General features: G+C 60.0%; 1 protein-coding gene across 1 annotated transcript; it reads right to left on the minus strand.

Annotated features, from left to right (window-relative positions):
- Nucleotides 1-3,649: 3,649 nt before the first annotated feature.
- LOC124620323 (mucin-5AC-like) lies at nt 3,650-8,851 on the minus strand. Its single transcript, XM_047146997.1, has 8 exons — nt 8,765-8,851; nt 8,265-8,640; nt 8,015-8,159; nt 6,851-7,783; nt 6,316-6,733; nt 5,328-6,091; nt 4,718-5,211; nt 3,650-4,635 (listed from the first exon to the last, which is right to left on the minus strand). Exons 1-8 carry the CDS (start codon nt 8,849-8,851, stop codon nt 3,650-3,652), a joined length of 4,203 nt encoding a protein of 1,400 aa, XP_047002953.1.
- Between the last annotated feature and the right edge of the window lie 6,621 nt (nt 8,852-15,472).

Genomic DNA, 15,472 nt, shown 5'->3' on the forward strand with positions numbered 1-15,472 from the left:
GAGTGACTAATTAATTAAATCAATAAATTAATTAACCTCTCCCCCTCTGGCAAATTCCCTCGGCCCCTCCCTTTCCACACCTGGCTATTGACGACTACATGCTGGGGAGGAAGGATCTCATAGCAAGAAATTCAATTACAAAGCAGAGGATATGCTGTTTATTTATAAAATTCAATTTGGAGGAGTTGTATTTCTGTTGCTCATTATTCTCTGCCATATTGGAAGATGCATGTCTTGTAAAATAAATAAAAAAGACGTAATTGAATAGATCGCTTTTTTTTCAATCACACAAAGGATATCATCAACATAACTCACCATAAGTAATTACACTGTTAAATGTCTTTCGCACTGACTGCAAAGCATTGTGCGCCTATATGCCAACCGATTCGCTGGACTGCACCATGCACTGATGTCCGAGAGATGGCACTATGCTCTCTCAGGCCCGTTCACCATGTGATCCTGGACACGAATTTTGAGCCTCGTTATAAAACTCTGACTGATGGCTTGGCTGTTCGCTTACGTGAAATTCCGAAAGAATGAGCCTGAATAGTGCGCCTTGGCGGCAGTTGATTCATTTTTATTCTATTACTCTAATGGCCCGCCCAATGGTGTAGATATTTCCTGACATCTTCGATGCAGTGTGTGTGTGTGTGTGTGTGTGTGTGTGTGTGTGTGTGTGTGTGTGTGTGTGTATGCTTACATCCCACCCTTAAATAGTGCAAGTTGCTGTCCTCTCCGGAGTTGACCTAAATTGGGCGTCTGTTTGGTTTAACCTTCCGTCTGTTAGCCACCTCTTTGAGTTGTTCTGGATGTCTGTAACGTCTCTCTTGCGATGTCGTTCAATGTGGCCACGTGGCGTTGCCGGCCTTGATTTCTGTATACTGCATTTTGCGCCCCTGTTAGCTCAGTGCTTCCATATTGACTCTGGTTTCAAAAAGGCTCTGTTCTATTTTGTACTGGACTTGTATTCCCTTCCCTTATGTATTTATTAAAACTCTTTCTGGACAAGTGGTATGGAACCGACCGTTAACACATGTCTTAGTGAGTGGTAGTTTGGCAGCGTGAGGGCCTCGCCTTGCGGAAGACGACGCGGGCCTGATGGGGTGGAAGGACGCTCGGAGCTGCGACAAGCGACGGACGACAGTTCTGCAAACGGCTCACTGAATCAACAGTTACGTAAAGCAGTTTATACGCATTTCCAAAGCGGCACATTTTGGGGGTGTGTCTCAAATAGTTGTCTTTTCTCCTAGAATGGTTGATGGCTTAAGAATTTTACGGAAAGTAATTGTAAGATTTTATTATGGTAACGCACAGAGACTTTAACATTTTCAAAGCAAAATACAGGAATTTGGGGAAGGTGGGTTGAAAGCTCATTTTGGGGGTGTGTCTTAATTTTTTTTAATGGTTAACACTTCTCTTAAGAATTGGACCATTGCAAATCTTCCTAAAGCACTCGAGTAGGTCTGTAGTTTGCGCTATGTGTATCTTTTATTTATTGATGACGTAATGAAGTAGGTCAGCAAATCGAGTTTTGTATCTTCTTCAAGTATGTGTAAATTCCTAAGAGACCAAACTGCTGAGCCCATCGGCCCCTAGACATACACACTACTTAGACTAACTTAGGCTAAGGACAACACACACACACGCACACACAGCCATGCCCGAGAGAGGACTCGAATCTCCGGCCGGCCGCGCAATCCGTGACATGGCGCGTCAAACGGAGCGGCCACTCAGGGGCATGCTTTTGTTTCTTGTTGTGAAAGTACTTTCTTTCAATGCTGCTCGTTGCGTCAATTTATATATGACTCCTGTGTGCATGTCGTATTCTTACAAGGACTTCAGTTCACTATTTGTCCTCTCTCTCCTTTTTTGCTCTGCGTTTAACATGGCTCCTGGATGTTCGACGGCACTGCCTATTTTTGTTATGAAGGAGCTTGCCATTGAAGGGGTCGAAGTCCTTGGTAATGATAGAGAAATAGAGTATACCTTTTTTCTGCGCCAGACCTTGATTCTATTTGTGCACCGTCCAGTTCCGGACGGCTTTGGAACGTTCCCGATTTTATGAAAAAGGATTGCGTTTTGTGTTGTGGAAAACTCCGCGGCATATTTCGCTACGTGCTGATTTTAACTATGTTGCGTCTTCTGGATCAGTTTCCCTGTCCTCAATTCTGTCGGAAATTGCAAGATTTAGTACATTCCTTGAAACTGCAAAACTATTAGATCTGTGAATATTTTACTCGTCAAATTTACTTATTTTACTGCTATTTCTAACTGTAGCCTTGACTGATTTTATTCATCTGATTGACTGCGTGATTAGTCGATGTTATCCCCACCAGTATGTTGTCGGTGCATAGGGACAGTGCAGCTAAATAAGGGACGATCACATAAAATATGGGACTTCTGGTCACCCTACCCCGGTCAGTCCGACGAAGAATCAGCAACGCTGGTGCCCTGTCCCTGGACTATAGTGAAGACTTCTGGATCCACCCATGTGCAACAGTGGCAGGTTGTGGTGTTACACTCAAAGACTGGTAATTACGGCGAGGTAGCCGTCTCAACCAATAACGGCTGCCGTTGCTCAGTAGCGTGTGCCAGGCGTCGCTTTACTGTAAACAGCAATCAATTGCGAAGGTCATGTACGTCATCGATCCGTCTGACCGCCTGCCTTACGAGCTACAATGCTGGGGTACGTATGGAGCGAAGTGGTGGCTCATGTTTACCTGACGACACACCGCATAGGTCTTGCTGTTACGGAGGTATCAGCGGATCTCGCTGTGCCGTGCTAGGTTAAAGAGATTTTTCTAGTGTGCGACGTGATCCTGTCCTGCGGCTTTGCCGCACTAAATTTCTCTGAGGTCCGCTGTCTGACCATCCAGAAGCGCTGGTGTTGTGTTTTCCCCCGACCCGCTCTCGGTGCAGAAATGTTATTCTTCGCTCCTGCCTCCTGTCGACTCCACCGTAATGCTAGCGAGATGGCTTCGCTCTGGGACTTTAAAAATCCTAACCGTTTACTGCCTTGTTGCTGTACAACAGCAGGTGAGGTTGACCAGCTATCTGGCCAGTGCTGTCCGAGTTAAATGCGCCGGTACAGCTGTTTGAATGTACGATTCCTACCGATGTGCGCGTAACGCACAGAATAAACTTTTTACTATTATGGTACTTGACTGTACTCGAGACTTGTTGGCTCCTGCTCCATGTGAAATAAAATCCAGTGAGATTCCAGTAAACGCGGAAGAATACATGGTGTAATCTTTACATCAGTTTCATTCTTGTGAATAACACAGTATACCATCTCCGACTGTGGCTCTTGCGGAAGAATGGATTGTCATTTCTTCCGAAATTCAGATACCAGAATGAAAGTGTCCCCAGCGGAGTTCAGTTCGTTATAAAGAGGGATACACACTATCCCAAATTAAAATCCAATAATAATTCTGGAGATATTCCTCATCAGAAAATATCGCAGGCGGTAGCTGGCATGGCGGCCTTGTACACGGGCGTGCGGGACTGCAGCGGCAACTAAAGCTGTAATATGTCACGATAAGCATTAAAGAGTAGTTCTAAGACTGTAGTTTGGCCCTGAGAGGTCTTTTTTATTCGTAAAAGTGAATGTAATCTTGCGTGCCGCGTGGCGAGTTTCGTAGGCGGAGCGTCAGGCCACGGTGGTGTCAGCGTGGAGTGCAGGGGGCTGTGGTGACGTCAGAAGCGGACGGTGCTCACAGCGTGGAGTGCAGTGGGCTGTGGTGACGTCGGACACAGACAGCACTGAAAGCGTGGAGTGCAGCAGGCTGTGGTGACGTCGGACATGGACGGTGCTGACAGCGTGGAGTGCTGCGGGCTGTGGTGACGTCGGACGCGGACGGTGAACACAGCGTGCAGAGCAGCGGGCTGTGGTGACGTCGGACACGCACGACGCTGACAGCGTGGAGTGCAATGGGCTGTGATGACATCGGACACAGACGGCACTGAAAGCGTGGAGTGCAGCAGGCTGTGATGACGTCGGACACGGACGGTGCTGCCAGCGTGGAGTGCAGCGGGCTGTGGTGACGTCGGACGCGGACGGTGCCGGCAGTGTGGAGTCCAGCGGGCTGTGGTGACGTCTAACGCAGACGGTGCTGACAGCGTGGGGTGCAGCGGGCTGTGGTGACGTCGGACACGGACGCTGCTGACAGCGTGGAGTCCAGGAGGCTGTGGTGACGTCGGACACGGATGGTGCTGACAGCGTGGAGTGCAGCGGGGTGTGGTGACATCGGACGCGGACGGTGCACACAGCGTGGATTGCAGCGGGCTGTGGTGACGTCGGACACGGACGGTGCTGACAGCGTGGAGTCCAGGCGGCTGTGGTGACGTCGGAAGCGGACGGTGATGACAGAGTGGAGTGCAGCGGGCTGTGTTGACGACGGACACGGACGGCGCTGACAGCGTGCAGTGCAGTGGCCTTTGGTGACGTCGGACGCGGACGGTGCTGACAGTATAAAGTCCAGTGGGCTGTGGTGACGTCGGACAAGAACGGTGCTGACAGCGTCGAGTCCAGCAGGCTGTCGTGACGTCGGACGCGGACGGTGCTGACAGCGTGGAGTCCAGCAGGCCGTGGTAATGTCAGACCCGGACGGTGCTGACTGCGTGGAGTGCAGCGGGCTGTGGTGATGTTGGACACGGATGGTGCTCACAGCATGGAGTCCAGCGGGCTGTGGTGATGTTGGACGCGGACGGTGCTCACAGCTTGGAGTGCAGCGGCATGTGCTGACGTCGGACGCGGACGGTGCTGACAGTGTGGAGTCCAGTGGGCTGTGGTGTGTCGGACGCAGACGGTGCTGACAGCGTGGTGTGCAGCGGGCTGCGGTGACGTCGGACGCGGATGGTGCTGACAGCGTTGTGTGCAGCGGGCTGCGGTGACGTCGGACGCGGATGGTGCTGACAGCGTTGTGTGCAGCGGGCTGTGGTGTCGTCGGACGCGGACGGTGCTCACAGCATGGAGTGCAGCGTGCTGTTGTGACGTCGGACGCGGACAGTGCTGACAGCGTGGAGTCTAACAGGCTGTGGTGACGACGGACGCGGGCGGTGCTCACAGCGTGTAGTGCAGCGGGCTGTGGTGACGTCGGACGCGGACAGTGCACACAGCATGGAGTGCAGCGGGCTGTGGTGACGTCGGTCACGGACGGCGCTGACAGCGCGAAGTGCAGCGGCCTGAGGTGACGTCGGACGCGGACGGTGCTGACAGTGTGGAGTCCAGTGGGCTGTGGGGACGTCGGACGCGGACGGTGCTGACAGCGTGGAGTGCAGCGGGCTGTGGTGACGTCGGACACAGACGCAATGACAGGGTGGAGTACAGCAAGCTGTGGAGACGTCGGACACGGTCGGTGCTGACAGCGTGGAGTCCAGTGGGCAGTGGTGACGTCGGACGCGGACGGTGCTCACAGCATGGAGTGCAGCGTGCTGTTGTGACGTCGGACGCGGACAGTGCTGACAGCGTGGAGTCCAACAGGCTGTGGTGACGACGGACACGGACGACGCTGACACTGTGGAGTGCAGCAGGCTGTGGTGACGTCGGACACGGACGGAGCTGACAGAGTGGAGTCCAGCGGGCTGTGGTGACGTCGGACGTTGACGGTGCACACAGCGTGGAGAGAAGCGCGCTGTGGTGACGTCGGTCACCGATGGCGATCACAGCGTGGAATGCAAGGGGCTGTGGTGACGTCGGACGAGTGCGGTGCTGACAGTGTGGAGTCCTGTGGGATGTGAAGACGTTGTACGCGGACGGTGCTGACAGCCTGGAGTGCAGCGGGCTACGGTGACGTCGGACACAGGCGGCACTGACAGGGTGGAGTCCAGCAAGCTGCGGTGACGTCGGACACTTACGGTGCTGACAGCATGGAGTCCAGCGGGCTGTGGTGACGTCGGACGCGGACGGTGCTGACAGCGTTGTGTGCAGCGGGTTGTGGTGTCGTCGGACGCGGACGGTGCACACAGCGTTGAGTGCAGCAGGCTGTGGTGACGTCAAAGAGGTACGGCGCTGACAGCGTGGAGTGCAGCGGGGTGTGATGACGTCGGACGCGGACGTTGCTGACAGTGTCGAGTCCAGCAGGCTGTGGTGCTGTCAGACGCGGACAGTGCTAACAGCGTGGAGTGCAGCGGGCTGTGGTGACGTCGGACGCGGACGGTGCACACAGTGTGGAGTGCAGTGGGCTGTGGTGACGTCGGTCACGGACGGTGCTCACAGCGTGGAGTGCTTCTTGCTGTGGTGACGTCGGACGCGGACGGTGCTGACGGCGTGGAGTGCAGCGGGCTGTGGTGACGTCAGACGCGGACGATGCTCACAGCGAGGATTGCAGCAGGCGGAGGTGACGCCGGACACAGCTGGCACTGGCAGCGTGGAGTGTAGCAGGCTGTGGTGACGTCGGACACGGATGGTGCTGACAGCGTGGAGTGCAGCGGGCTGTGGTGGCGTCGGACATGGACGGTGCTGACAGCGTGTAGTGCGGCGGGCTGTGGTGACGTCGGACGCGGGCGGTGCTCACAGCGTGGAGTGCAGCAGGCTGTGGTGAAGTTGGACGCGGACGGTGATGGCAGCATGGAGTGCAGCTGGCTGTGGTGACATCGGACGCGGACGGTGCTGACAGTGTGGAGTCCTGTGGGCTGTGAAGACATCGGACGCGGACGGTGCTGACAGCGTGGAATCCAGCGGGCTGTGGTGACGTCGGACGCGGACGGTGCTGACAGCGTGGAGTGCAGCGGGCTGTGGTGAAGTCAGACCCGGGCGGTGCTGACAGCGTAGAGTCCAGCGGGCTGTGGTGACGTCGGACGCAGACGGTGCTGACAGCGTGTAGTGCAGTGGGCTGTGGTGATGTGAGACCTGTACGGTGCTGACAGCGTGGAGTGTAGCGGGCTGTGGTGACATCGGACACAGATGGTGCTCACAGCATGGAGTCCAACGGGCTGTTGTGACGTTGGACGCGGACGGTGCTCACAGCGTGGAGTGCAGCGGGCTGTGGTGACGTCAAACGAGGACGGTGCTGACAGACTGGAGTCCAGCGGGCTGTGGTGACGTCGGATACGGACGGAGCTGACAGCGTGGGGTGCAGCGGGCTGTGGTGACGTTGGACACTGATGGTGCTCACAGCGTGGAGTGCTGCTGGCCGTGGTGACGTCGGACGCGGACGGTCCTGACAGCGTGGAGTGCAGCGGTCTGTATTGACGTCGGACGTGGACGGTGCTGACAGCGTGGAGTGCAACGGGCTGTGGTGAAATCGGACACGGACTGTGCTGACAGCGTGGATTGCAGCGGGCTGTGGTGACGTCGGACACGGACGGTGCTGACAGCGTGGAGTCCAGGCGGCTGTGGTGACGTCGGAAGCGGACGGTGATGACAGAGTGGAGTGCAGCGGGCTGTGGTGACGTCGGACACGGACGGTGCTCACAGCGTGGAGTGCTGCAGGCTGTGGTGATGTCGGACGGGGTCGGTGCTGACAGCATGGAGTGCAGCGGGGTGTGGTGTCGTCGGACATGAACGATTCTCACAGCGTTGACTGCTGCATTCAGTGGTGACGTCGGACACGGACGGTGCTGACAGCGTGGAATCGAGCCGGCTGTGGTGACGTCAGACACAGATGGTGCTGACAGCGTGGAGTGCACCAGGCTGTGGCGACGTCGGACGCGGGCGGTGCTCACAGCGTGGAGCGCAGTGGGCTGTGGTGATGTCGGACGCGGACGGTCCTGACAGCGTGGAGTGCAGCGGTCTGTGTTGACGTCGGACGTGGACGGTGCTGACAGCGTGGAGTGCAACGGGCTGTGGTGAAATCGGACACGGACTGTGCTGACAGCGTGGATTGCAGCGGGCTGTGGTGACGTCGGACGCGGACGGTGCTAACAGCGTGGAGTGCAACGGGCTGTGGTGACGTCGGACACAGACGCAATGACAAGGTGGAGTACAGCAAGCTGTGGAGACGTCGGACACGGTCGGTGCTGACAGCGTGGAGTCCAGCGGGCAGTGGTGACGTCGGACGCGGACGGTGCTCACAGCGTGGCGTGCAGCGTGCTGTTGTGACGTCGGACGCGGACAGTGCTGACAGCGTGGAGTCCAACAGTCTGTGGTGACGACGGACACGGACGACGCTGACACTGTGGAGTGCAGCAGGCTGTGGTGACGTCGGACACGGACGGAGCTGACAGAGTGGAGTCCAGCGGGCTGTGGTGACGTCGGACTTTGACGGTGCACACAGCGTGGAGAGAAGCGCGCTGTGGTGACGTCGGTCACCGATGGCGCTCACAGCGTGGAGTGCAGCGGGCTGTGGTGACGTCAGACACAGACGGTGCTGACAGCGTGGAGTGCACCAGGCTGTGGCGACGTCGGACGCGGGCGGTGCTCACAGCGTGGAGCGCAGTGGGCTGTGGTGGTGTCGGACGCGGACGGTCCTGACAGCGTGGAGTGCAGCGGTCTGTGTTGACGTCGGACGTGGACGGTGCTGACAGCGTTGTGTGCAGCGGGTTGTGGTGTCGTCGGACGCGGACGGTGCACGCAGTGTTGAGTGCAGCAGGCTGTGGTGACGTCAAAGTGGTACGGCGCTGACAGCGTGGAGTGCAGCGGGGTGTGGTGACGTCGGACGCGGACGGTGCTGACAGTGTCGAGTCCAGCAGGCTGTGGTGCTGCCGGACGCGGACAATGCTAACAGCGTGGAGTGCAGCGGGCTGTGGTGACGTCGGACGCGGACGCTGCACACAGTGTGGAGTGCAGTGGGCTGTGGTGACGTCGGTCACGGACGGTGCTCACAGCGTGGAGTGCTTCTTGCTGTGGTGACGTCGGACGCGGACGGTGCTGACAGCGTGGAGTGCAGCGGTCTGTGTTGACGTCGGACATGGACGATGCTCACAGTGTGGACTGCAGCAGGTAGTGGTGACGTCAGACGCGGACGGTGCAGACGGCGTGGAGTGCAGCGGGCTGTGGTGACGTCAGACGCGGACGATGCTCACAGCGAGGATTGCAGCAGGCGGGGCTGACGCCGGACACAGCCGGCACTGACAGCATGGAGTGTAGCAGGCTGTGATGACGTCGGACACGGATGGTGCTGACAGCTTGGAGTGCAGCGGGCTGTGGTGGCGTCGGACACGGACGGTGCTCACAGCGTGGAGTGCTTCTTGCTGTGGTGACGTCGGATGTGGACGGTGCTGACAGCGTGGAGTGAAACGGGCTGTGGTGACATCGGACTCGGATGGTGCTCACAGAATGGAGTCCAACGGGCTGTTGTGACGTTGGACACGTACGGTGCTCACAGCGTGTAGTGCGGCGGGATGTGGTGACGTCGGACGTGGACGGTGCTGACAGCGTGGAGTGCAACGGGCTGTGGTGACGCCGGACACGGACTGTGCTGACAGCGTGGATTGCAGCGGGCTGTGGTGACGTCGGACATGGACGGTGCTGACAGCGTGGAGTCCAGGCGGCTGTGGTGACGTCGGAAGCGGACGGTGATGACAGAGTGGAGTGCAGCGGGCTGTGGGAACCTCGGACACGGACGGTGCTCACAGCGTGGAGTGCTGCAGGCTGTGGTGATGTCGGACGGAGTCGGTGCTGACAGCATGGAGTGCAGCGGGGTGTGGTGACGTCGGACATGAACGATGCTCACAGCGTGGACTGCTGCATTCAGTGGTGACGTCGGACACGGACGGTGCTGACAGCGTGGAGTCGAGCCGGCTGTGGTGACGTCAGACACGGACGGTGCTGACAGCGTGGAGTGCACCAGGCTGTGGCGACGTTGTACGCGGGCAATGCTCACAGCGTGGAGTGCAGTGGGCTGTTGTGACGTCAGACGTGGACGGTGCTGACAGCGTGAAGTGCAGCGTGCTGTGGTGACGTCGGACATGGACGGTGCTGACAGCGTGGAGTCCAGCGGGATTTGGTGACGTCGGACGCGCACGGTGCTGACTGCGTGGAGTGCAGCGGGCTGTGGTGATGTCAGACCCGGAAGGTGCTGACAGCGAGGAGTCCAGCAGGCTGTGGTTACGTCGGACACGGACTGTGCTGACAGCGTGGAGTGCTGCGGGCTGTGGTGACGTTAGACGCGGACGGTGCACACAGCGAGGAGAGCAGCGGGCTGTGGTGACGTCGGACACGGACGGCGCTGACAGCGTGGAGTGCAGTGGGCTGTAGTGACGTCGGACACAGACGGCACTGAAAGCGTGGAGTGCAGCAGGCTGTGGTGACGTCGGACACGGACGCTGCTGACAGCGTGGAGTCCAGCAGGCTGTGGTGACTTCGGACACGGACGGTGCTGACAGCGTGGAATGCAGCGGGCTGTGGTGACGTCGGACGCGAACGGTGCACACATCGTAAACAGCAGCGGGCTGTGGTGACGTCGGACATAGACGGCACTGATAGAGTGGAGTACAGCAAGCTGTGGAGACGTCGGACACGGTCGGTGCTGACAGCTTGGAGTCCAGCGGGCAGTGGTGACGTCGGACGCGGACGGTGCTCACCGCGTGGAGCGCATCGTGCTGTTGTGACGTCGGTCACCGATGGCGCTCACAGCGTGGATTGCAGCGGGCTGTGGTGACGTCGGACATGGACGGTGCTGACAGCGTGGAGTCCAGGCGGCTGTGGTGACGTCGGAAGCGGACGGTGATGACAGAGTGGAGTGCAGCGGGCTGTGGGAACCTCGGACACGGACGGTGCTCACAGCGTGGAGTGCTGCAGGCTGTGGTGATGTCGGACGGAGTCAGTGCTGACAGCATGGAGTGCAGCGGGGTGTGGTGACGTCGGACATGAACGATGCTCACAGCGTGGACTGCTGCATTCAGTGGTGACGTCGGACACGGACGGTGCTGACAGCGTGGAATCGAGCCGGCTGTGGTGACGTCAGACACGGACGGTGCTGACAGCGTGGAGTGCACCAGGCTGTGGCGACGTTGTACGCGGGCAATGCTCACAGCGTGGAGTGCAGTGGGCTGTTGTGACGTCAGACGTGGACGGTGCTGACAGCGTGAAGTGCAGCGTGCTGTGGTGACGTCGGACATGGACGGTGCTGACAGCGTGGAGTCCAGCGGGATTTGGTGACGTCGGACGCGCACGGTGCTGACTGCGTGGAGTGCAGCGGGCTGTGGTGATGTCAGACCCGGAAGGTGCTGACAGCGAGGAGTCCAGCAGGCTGTGGTTACGTCGGACACGGACTGTGCTGACAGCGTGGAGTGCTGCGGGCTGTGGTGACGTTAGACGCGGACGGTGCACACAGCGAGGAGAGCAGCGGGCTGTGGTGACGTCGGACACGGACGGCGCTGACAGCGTGGAGTGCAGTGGGCTGTAGTGACGTCGGACACAGACGGCACTGAAAGCGTGGAGTGCAGCAGGCTGTGGTGACGTCGGACACGGACGCTGCTGACAGCGTGGAGTCCAGCAGGCTGTGGTGACTTCGGACACGGACGGTGCTGACAGCGTGGAATGCAGCGGGCTGTGGTGACGTCGGACGCGAACGGTGCACACATCGTAAACAGCAGCGGGCTGTGGTGACGTCGGACATAGACGGCACTGATAGAGTGGAGTACAGCAAGCTGTGGAGGCGTCGGACACGGTCGGTGCTGACAGCTTGGAGTCCAGCGGGCAGTGGTGACGTCGGACGCGGACGGTGCTCACCGCGTGGAGCGCATCGTGCTGTTGTGACGTCGGTCACCGATGGCGCTCACAGCGTGGAGTGCAGCGGGCTGTGGTAACGTCGGACGCGGACGGTGCTCACCGCGTGGAGCGCAGCGTGCTGTTGTGACGTCGGTCACCGATGGCGCTCACAGCTTGGAGTGCAGCGGGCTGTGGTAACGTCGGACGAGGGCGGTGCTGACAGTGTGGAGTCCTGTGGGCTGTGAAGACGTCGGACGCGGACAGTGCTGACAGCGTGGAGTGCAGCGGGCTGTGGTGACTTCAGACACAGGCGGCACTGACAGGGTGGAGTCCAGCAAGCTGCGGTGAAGTCGGACACGGACGGTGCTGACAGCATGGAGTCCAGCGGGCTGTGGTGAAATCGGACACGGACTGTGCTGAGAGCGTGGATTGCAGCGGGCTGTGGTGACGTCGGACATGGACGATGCTTACAGTGTGGACTGCTGCAGGCAGTGGTGACGTCATACGCGGACTGTGCTGACGGCGTGGAGTGCAGCGGGCTGTGGTGACGTCAGACGCGGACGGTGCTCACAGCGAGGATTGCAGCGGGCGGGGATGACGCCGGACACAGCCGGCACTGACAGCGTGGAGTGTAGCAGGCTGTGGTGACGTCGGTCACGGATGGTGCTGACAGCGTGGAGTGCAGCGTGCTGTGGTGGCGTCGGACACGGACGGTGCTGACAGCGTGTAGTGCGGCGGGCTGTGGTGACGTCGGACGCGGGCGGTGCTCACAGCGTGGAGTGCAGCGTGCTGTGGTGAAGTTGGACGCGGACGGTGATGGCAGCATGGAGTGCAGCTGGCTGTGGTGACGTCGGACGCGGATGGTGCTGACAGTGTGGAGTCCTGTGGGCTGTGAAGACATCGGACGCGGACGGTGCTGACAGCGTGGTGTCCAGCGGGCTGTGGTGACGTCGGACGCGGATGGTGCTGACAGCGTGGAGTGCAGCGGGCTGTGGTGAAGTCAGACCCGGGCGGTGCTGACAACGTAGATTCCAGCGGGCTGTGGTGACGTCGGATGCAGACGGTGCTGACAGCGTGTAGTGCAGCAGGCTGTGGTGATGTGAGACCTGTACGGTGCTGACAGCGTGGAGTGCAGCGGGTTGTGGTGACATCGGACACGGATGGTGCTCACAGCATGGAGTCCAACGGGCTGTTGTGTGTTGGACGCGGACGGTGCTCACAGCGTGGAGTGCTGCGGGCTGTGGTGACGTCAAACGAGGATGGTGCTGACAGCCTGGAGTCCAGCGGCCTGTGGTGACGTCGGATACGGACGGCGCTGACAGCGTGGAGTGCAGCGGTCTGTGGTGACAACGGACGTGGACGGTGCTGACAGCGTGGAGTACAGTGTGCTGTGTTGACGTCGGAAGCGGACGTTGGTGACAGATTGGAGTCCAGCGGGCTGTGGTGACGTCGAAAGCGAACGGTGCTGACAGCGTATGGTGCAGCGGGCTGTGGTGACGTCGGACACGGACGCTGCTGACAGCGTGGAGTCCAGCAGGCTGTGGTGACTTCGGACACGGACGGTGCTGACAGCGTGGAGTGCAGCGGGCTGTGGTGACGTCGGACACGGACGGCGCTGACAGCGTGGAGTGCAGTGGCCTTTGGTGACGGCGGACGCGGACGGTGCTGACAGTATAAAGTCCAGTGGGCTGTGGTGACGTCGGAAACGAACGGTGCTGACAGCGTCGAGTCCAGCAGGCTGTCGTGACGTCGGACGCGGACGGTGCTGACAGCGTGGAGTCCAGCGGGCTGTGGTGATGTCAGACCCGGACAGTGCTGACTGCGTGGAGCGCAGCGGGCTGTGGTGATGTTGGACTCGGATGGTGCTCACAGCTTGGAGTCCAACGGGCTGTGGTGATGTTGGACGCGGACGGTGCCCACAGAGTTGAGTGCAGCGGCATGTGCTGACGTCGGACGTGGACGGTGCTGACAGTGTGGAGTCCGGTGGGCTGTGGTGTGTTGGACGCGGACGGTGCTGGCAGCGTGGAGTGCAGCGAGCTGTGGTGACATCAGACACAGACGGCACTGACAGGGTGGAGTGCAGCCGGCTGTGATGACGTCGGACACGGACGGTGCTGACAGAAAGGAGTCCAGCGGGCTGTGGTGACGTCGGACTAGGACGGTGCTCACAACATGGAGTGCAGCGGCATGTGCTGACTTCGGACGCGGACGGTGCCGACAGTGTGGAGTCCAGTGGGCGGTGGTGTGTCGGACGCGGTCGGTGATGACAGCGTGGAGTGCAGCGGTCTGTGGTGACGTCGGACGCAGACGGCACTGACAGGGTGGAGTACAGAAAGCCGTGGAGACGTCGGACACGGTCGGTGCTGACAGCGTGGAATGCAGCGGGCTGCGGTGACGTCGGACGCGGATGGTGCTGACAGCGTTGTGTGCAGCGGGCTGTGGTGTGGTCGGACGCGGACGGAGCACTCAGCATGGAGTGCAGCGGGCTGTGGTGACGTTGGTCACGGACGGCACTGACAGCGCGGAGTGCAGCGGGCTGAGGTGACGTCGGACGCGGACGGTGCTGACAGTGTGGAGTCCAGTGGGCTGCGGTGACGTCAGACACAGGCGGCACTGACAGGGTGGAGTCCAGCAAGCTGTAGTGACGTCGGACACGGACGGGGCTGACAGCGTGGAGTCCAGCGGGCTGCGGTGACGTCAGACGCGGATGGTGCTGACAGCGTTGTGTGCAGCGGGCTGTGGTGTCGTCGGACGCGCACGGTGCACACAGCGTGGAGTGCAGCGGGCTGTGGTGGCGCCGGACGCAAACAGTGCACACAGCAAGGGGTGCAGCGGGCTGTGGTGACGTCGGACGCAGACGGCACTGACAGGGTGGAGTACAGAAAGCTGTGGAGACGTCGGACACGTTCGGTGCTGACAGCGTGGAGTGCAGCGGGCTGTGGTGACGTCTGACACAGGCGGCACTGACAGGGTGGAGTCCAGCAAGCTGCGGTGACGTCGGACACGGACGGTGCTGACAGCGTGGAGTCCAGCGGGCAGTGGTGACGTCGGACGCGGACGGTTCTCACAGCGTGGAGTGCAGCGTGCTGTGGTGACGACGGACGCGGACGGTGCAGACAGCGTGGAGTCAAACGGGCTGTGGTGACGACGGACACGGACGACGCTGCCACCGTGGAGTGCAGCAGGCTGTGGTGACGTCGGACACAGGCGGCACTGACAGGGTGGAGTCTAGCAAGCTGCGGTGACGTCGGACGCGGACGGTGCTGACAGTGTTGAGTCCTGTAGTCTGTGAAGACGTCGGACGCGGACGGTGCTCACAGCGTGGTGTGCGGCGGGCTGTGGTGACGTCGGACACCGACGGCGCTGACAGGGTGGAGTCCAGCAAGCTGCGGTGACGTCGGACACGGATGGTGCTGACGGCGTGGAGTCCAGCGGGCTGTGGTGACGTCGGACGCGGACGGTGCACAGAGTGTGGAGTGCAGTGGGCTGTGGTGACGTCGGTCACGGACGGTGCTCACAGCGTGGAGTGCTTCCTGCTGTGGTGACGTCGGACGCGGACGGTGCTGACAGCGTGGAGTACAGCGGTCTGTGTTGACGTCGGACATGACGATGCTCACACTGTGGACTGCAGGGGGCAGTGGTGACGTCAGACGCGGACGGTGCTGACGGCGTGAAGTGCAGCGGGCTGTGGTGACGTCAGACGCGGACGATGCTCACAGCGAGGATTGCAGCAGGCGGGGGTGACGCCGGACACAGCCGGCACTGACAGCGTGGAGTGTAGCAGGCTGTGGTGACGTCGGATACGGATGGTGCTGACAGCGTGGAATGCAGCGGGCTGTGGTGGCGTCGGACACAGACGGTGCTGACAACGTGTAGTGC

Source organism: Schistocerca americana, chromosome 6, assembly GCF_021461395.2.
Source record: "Schistocerca americana isolate TAMUIC-IGC-003095 chromosome 6, iqSchAmer2.1, whole genome shotgun sequence".
NCBI classification, from domain to species: Eukaryota; Metazoa; Arthropoda; class Insecta; order Orthoptera; family Acrididae; genus Schistocerca; species Schistocerca americana.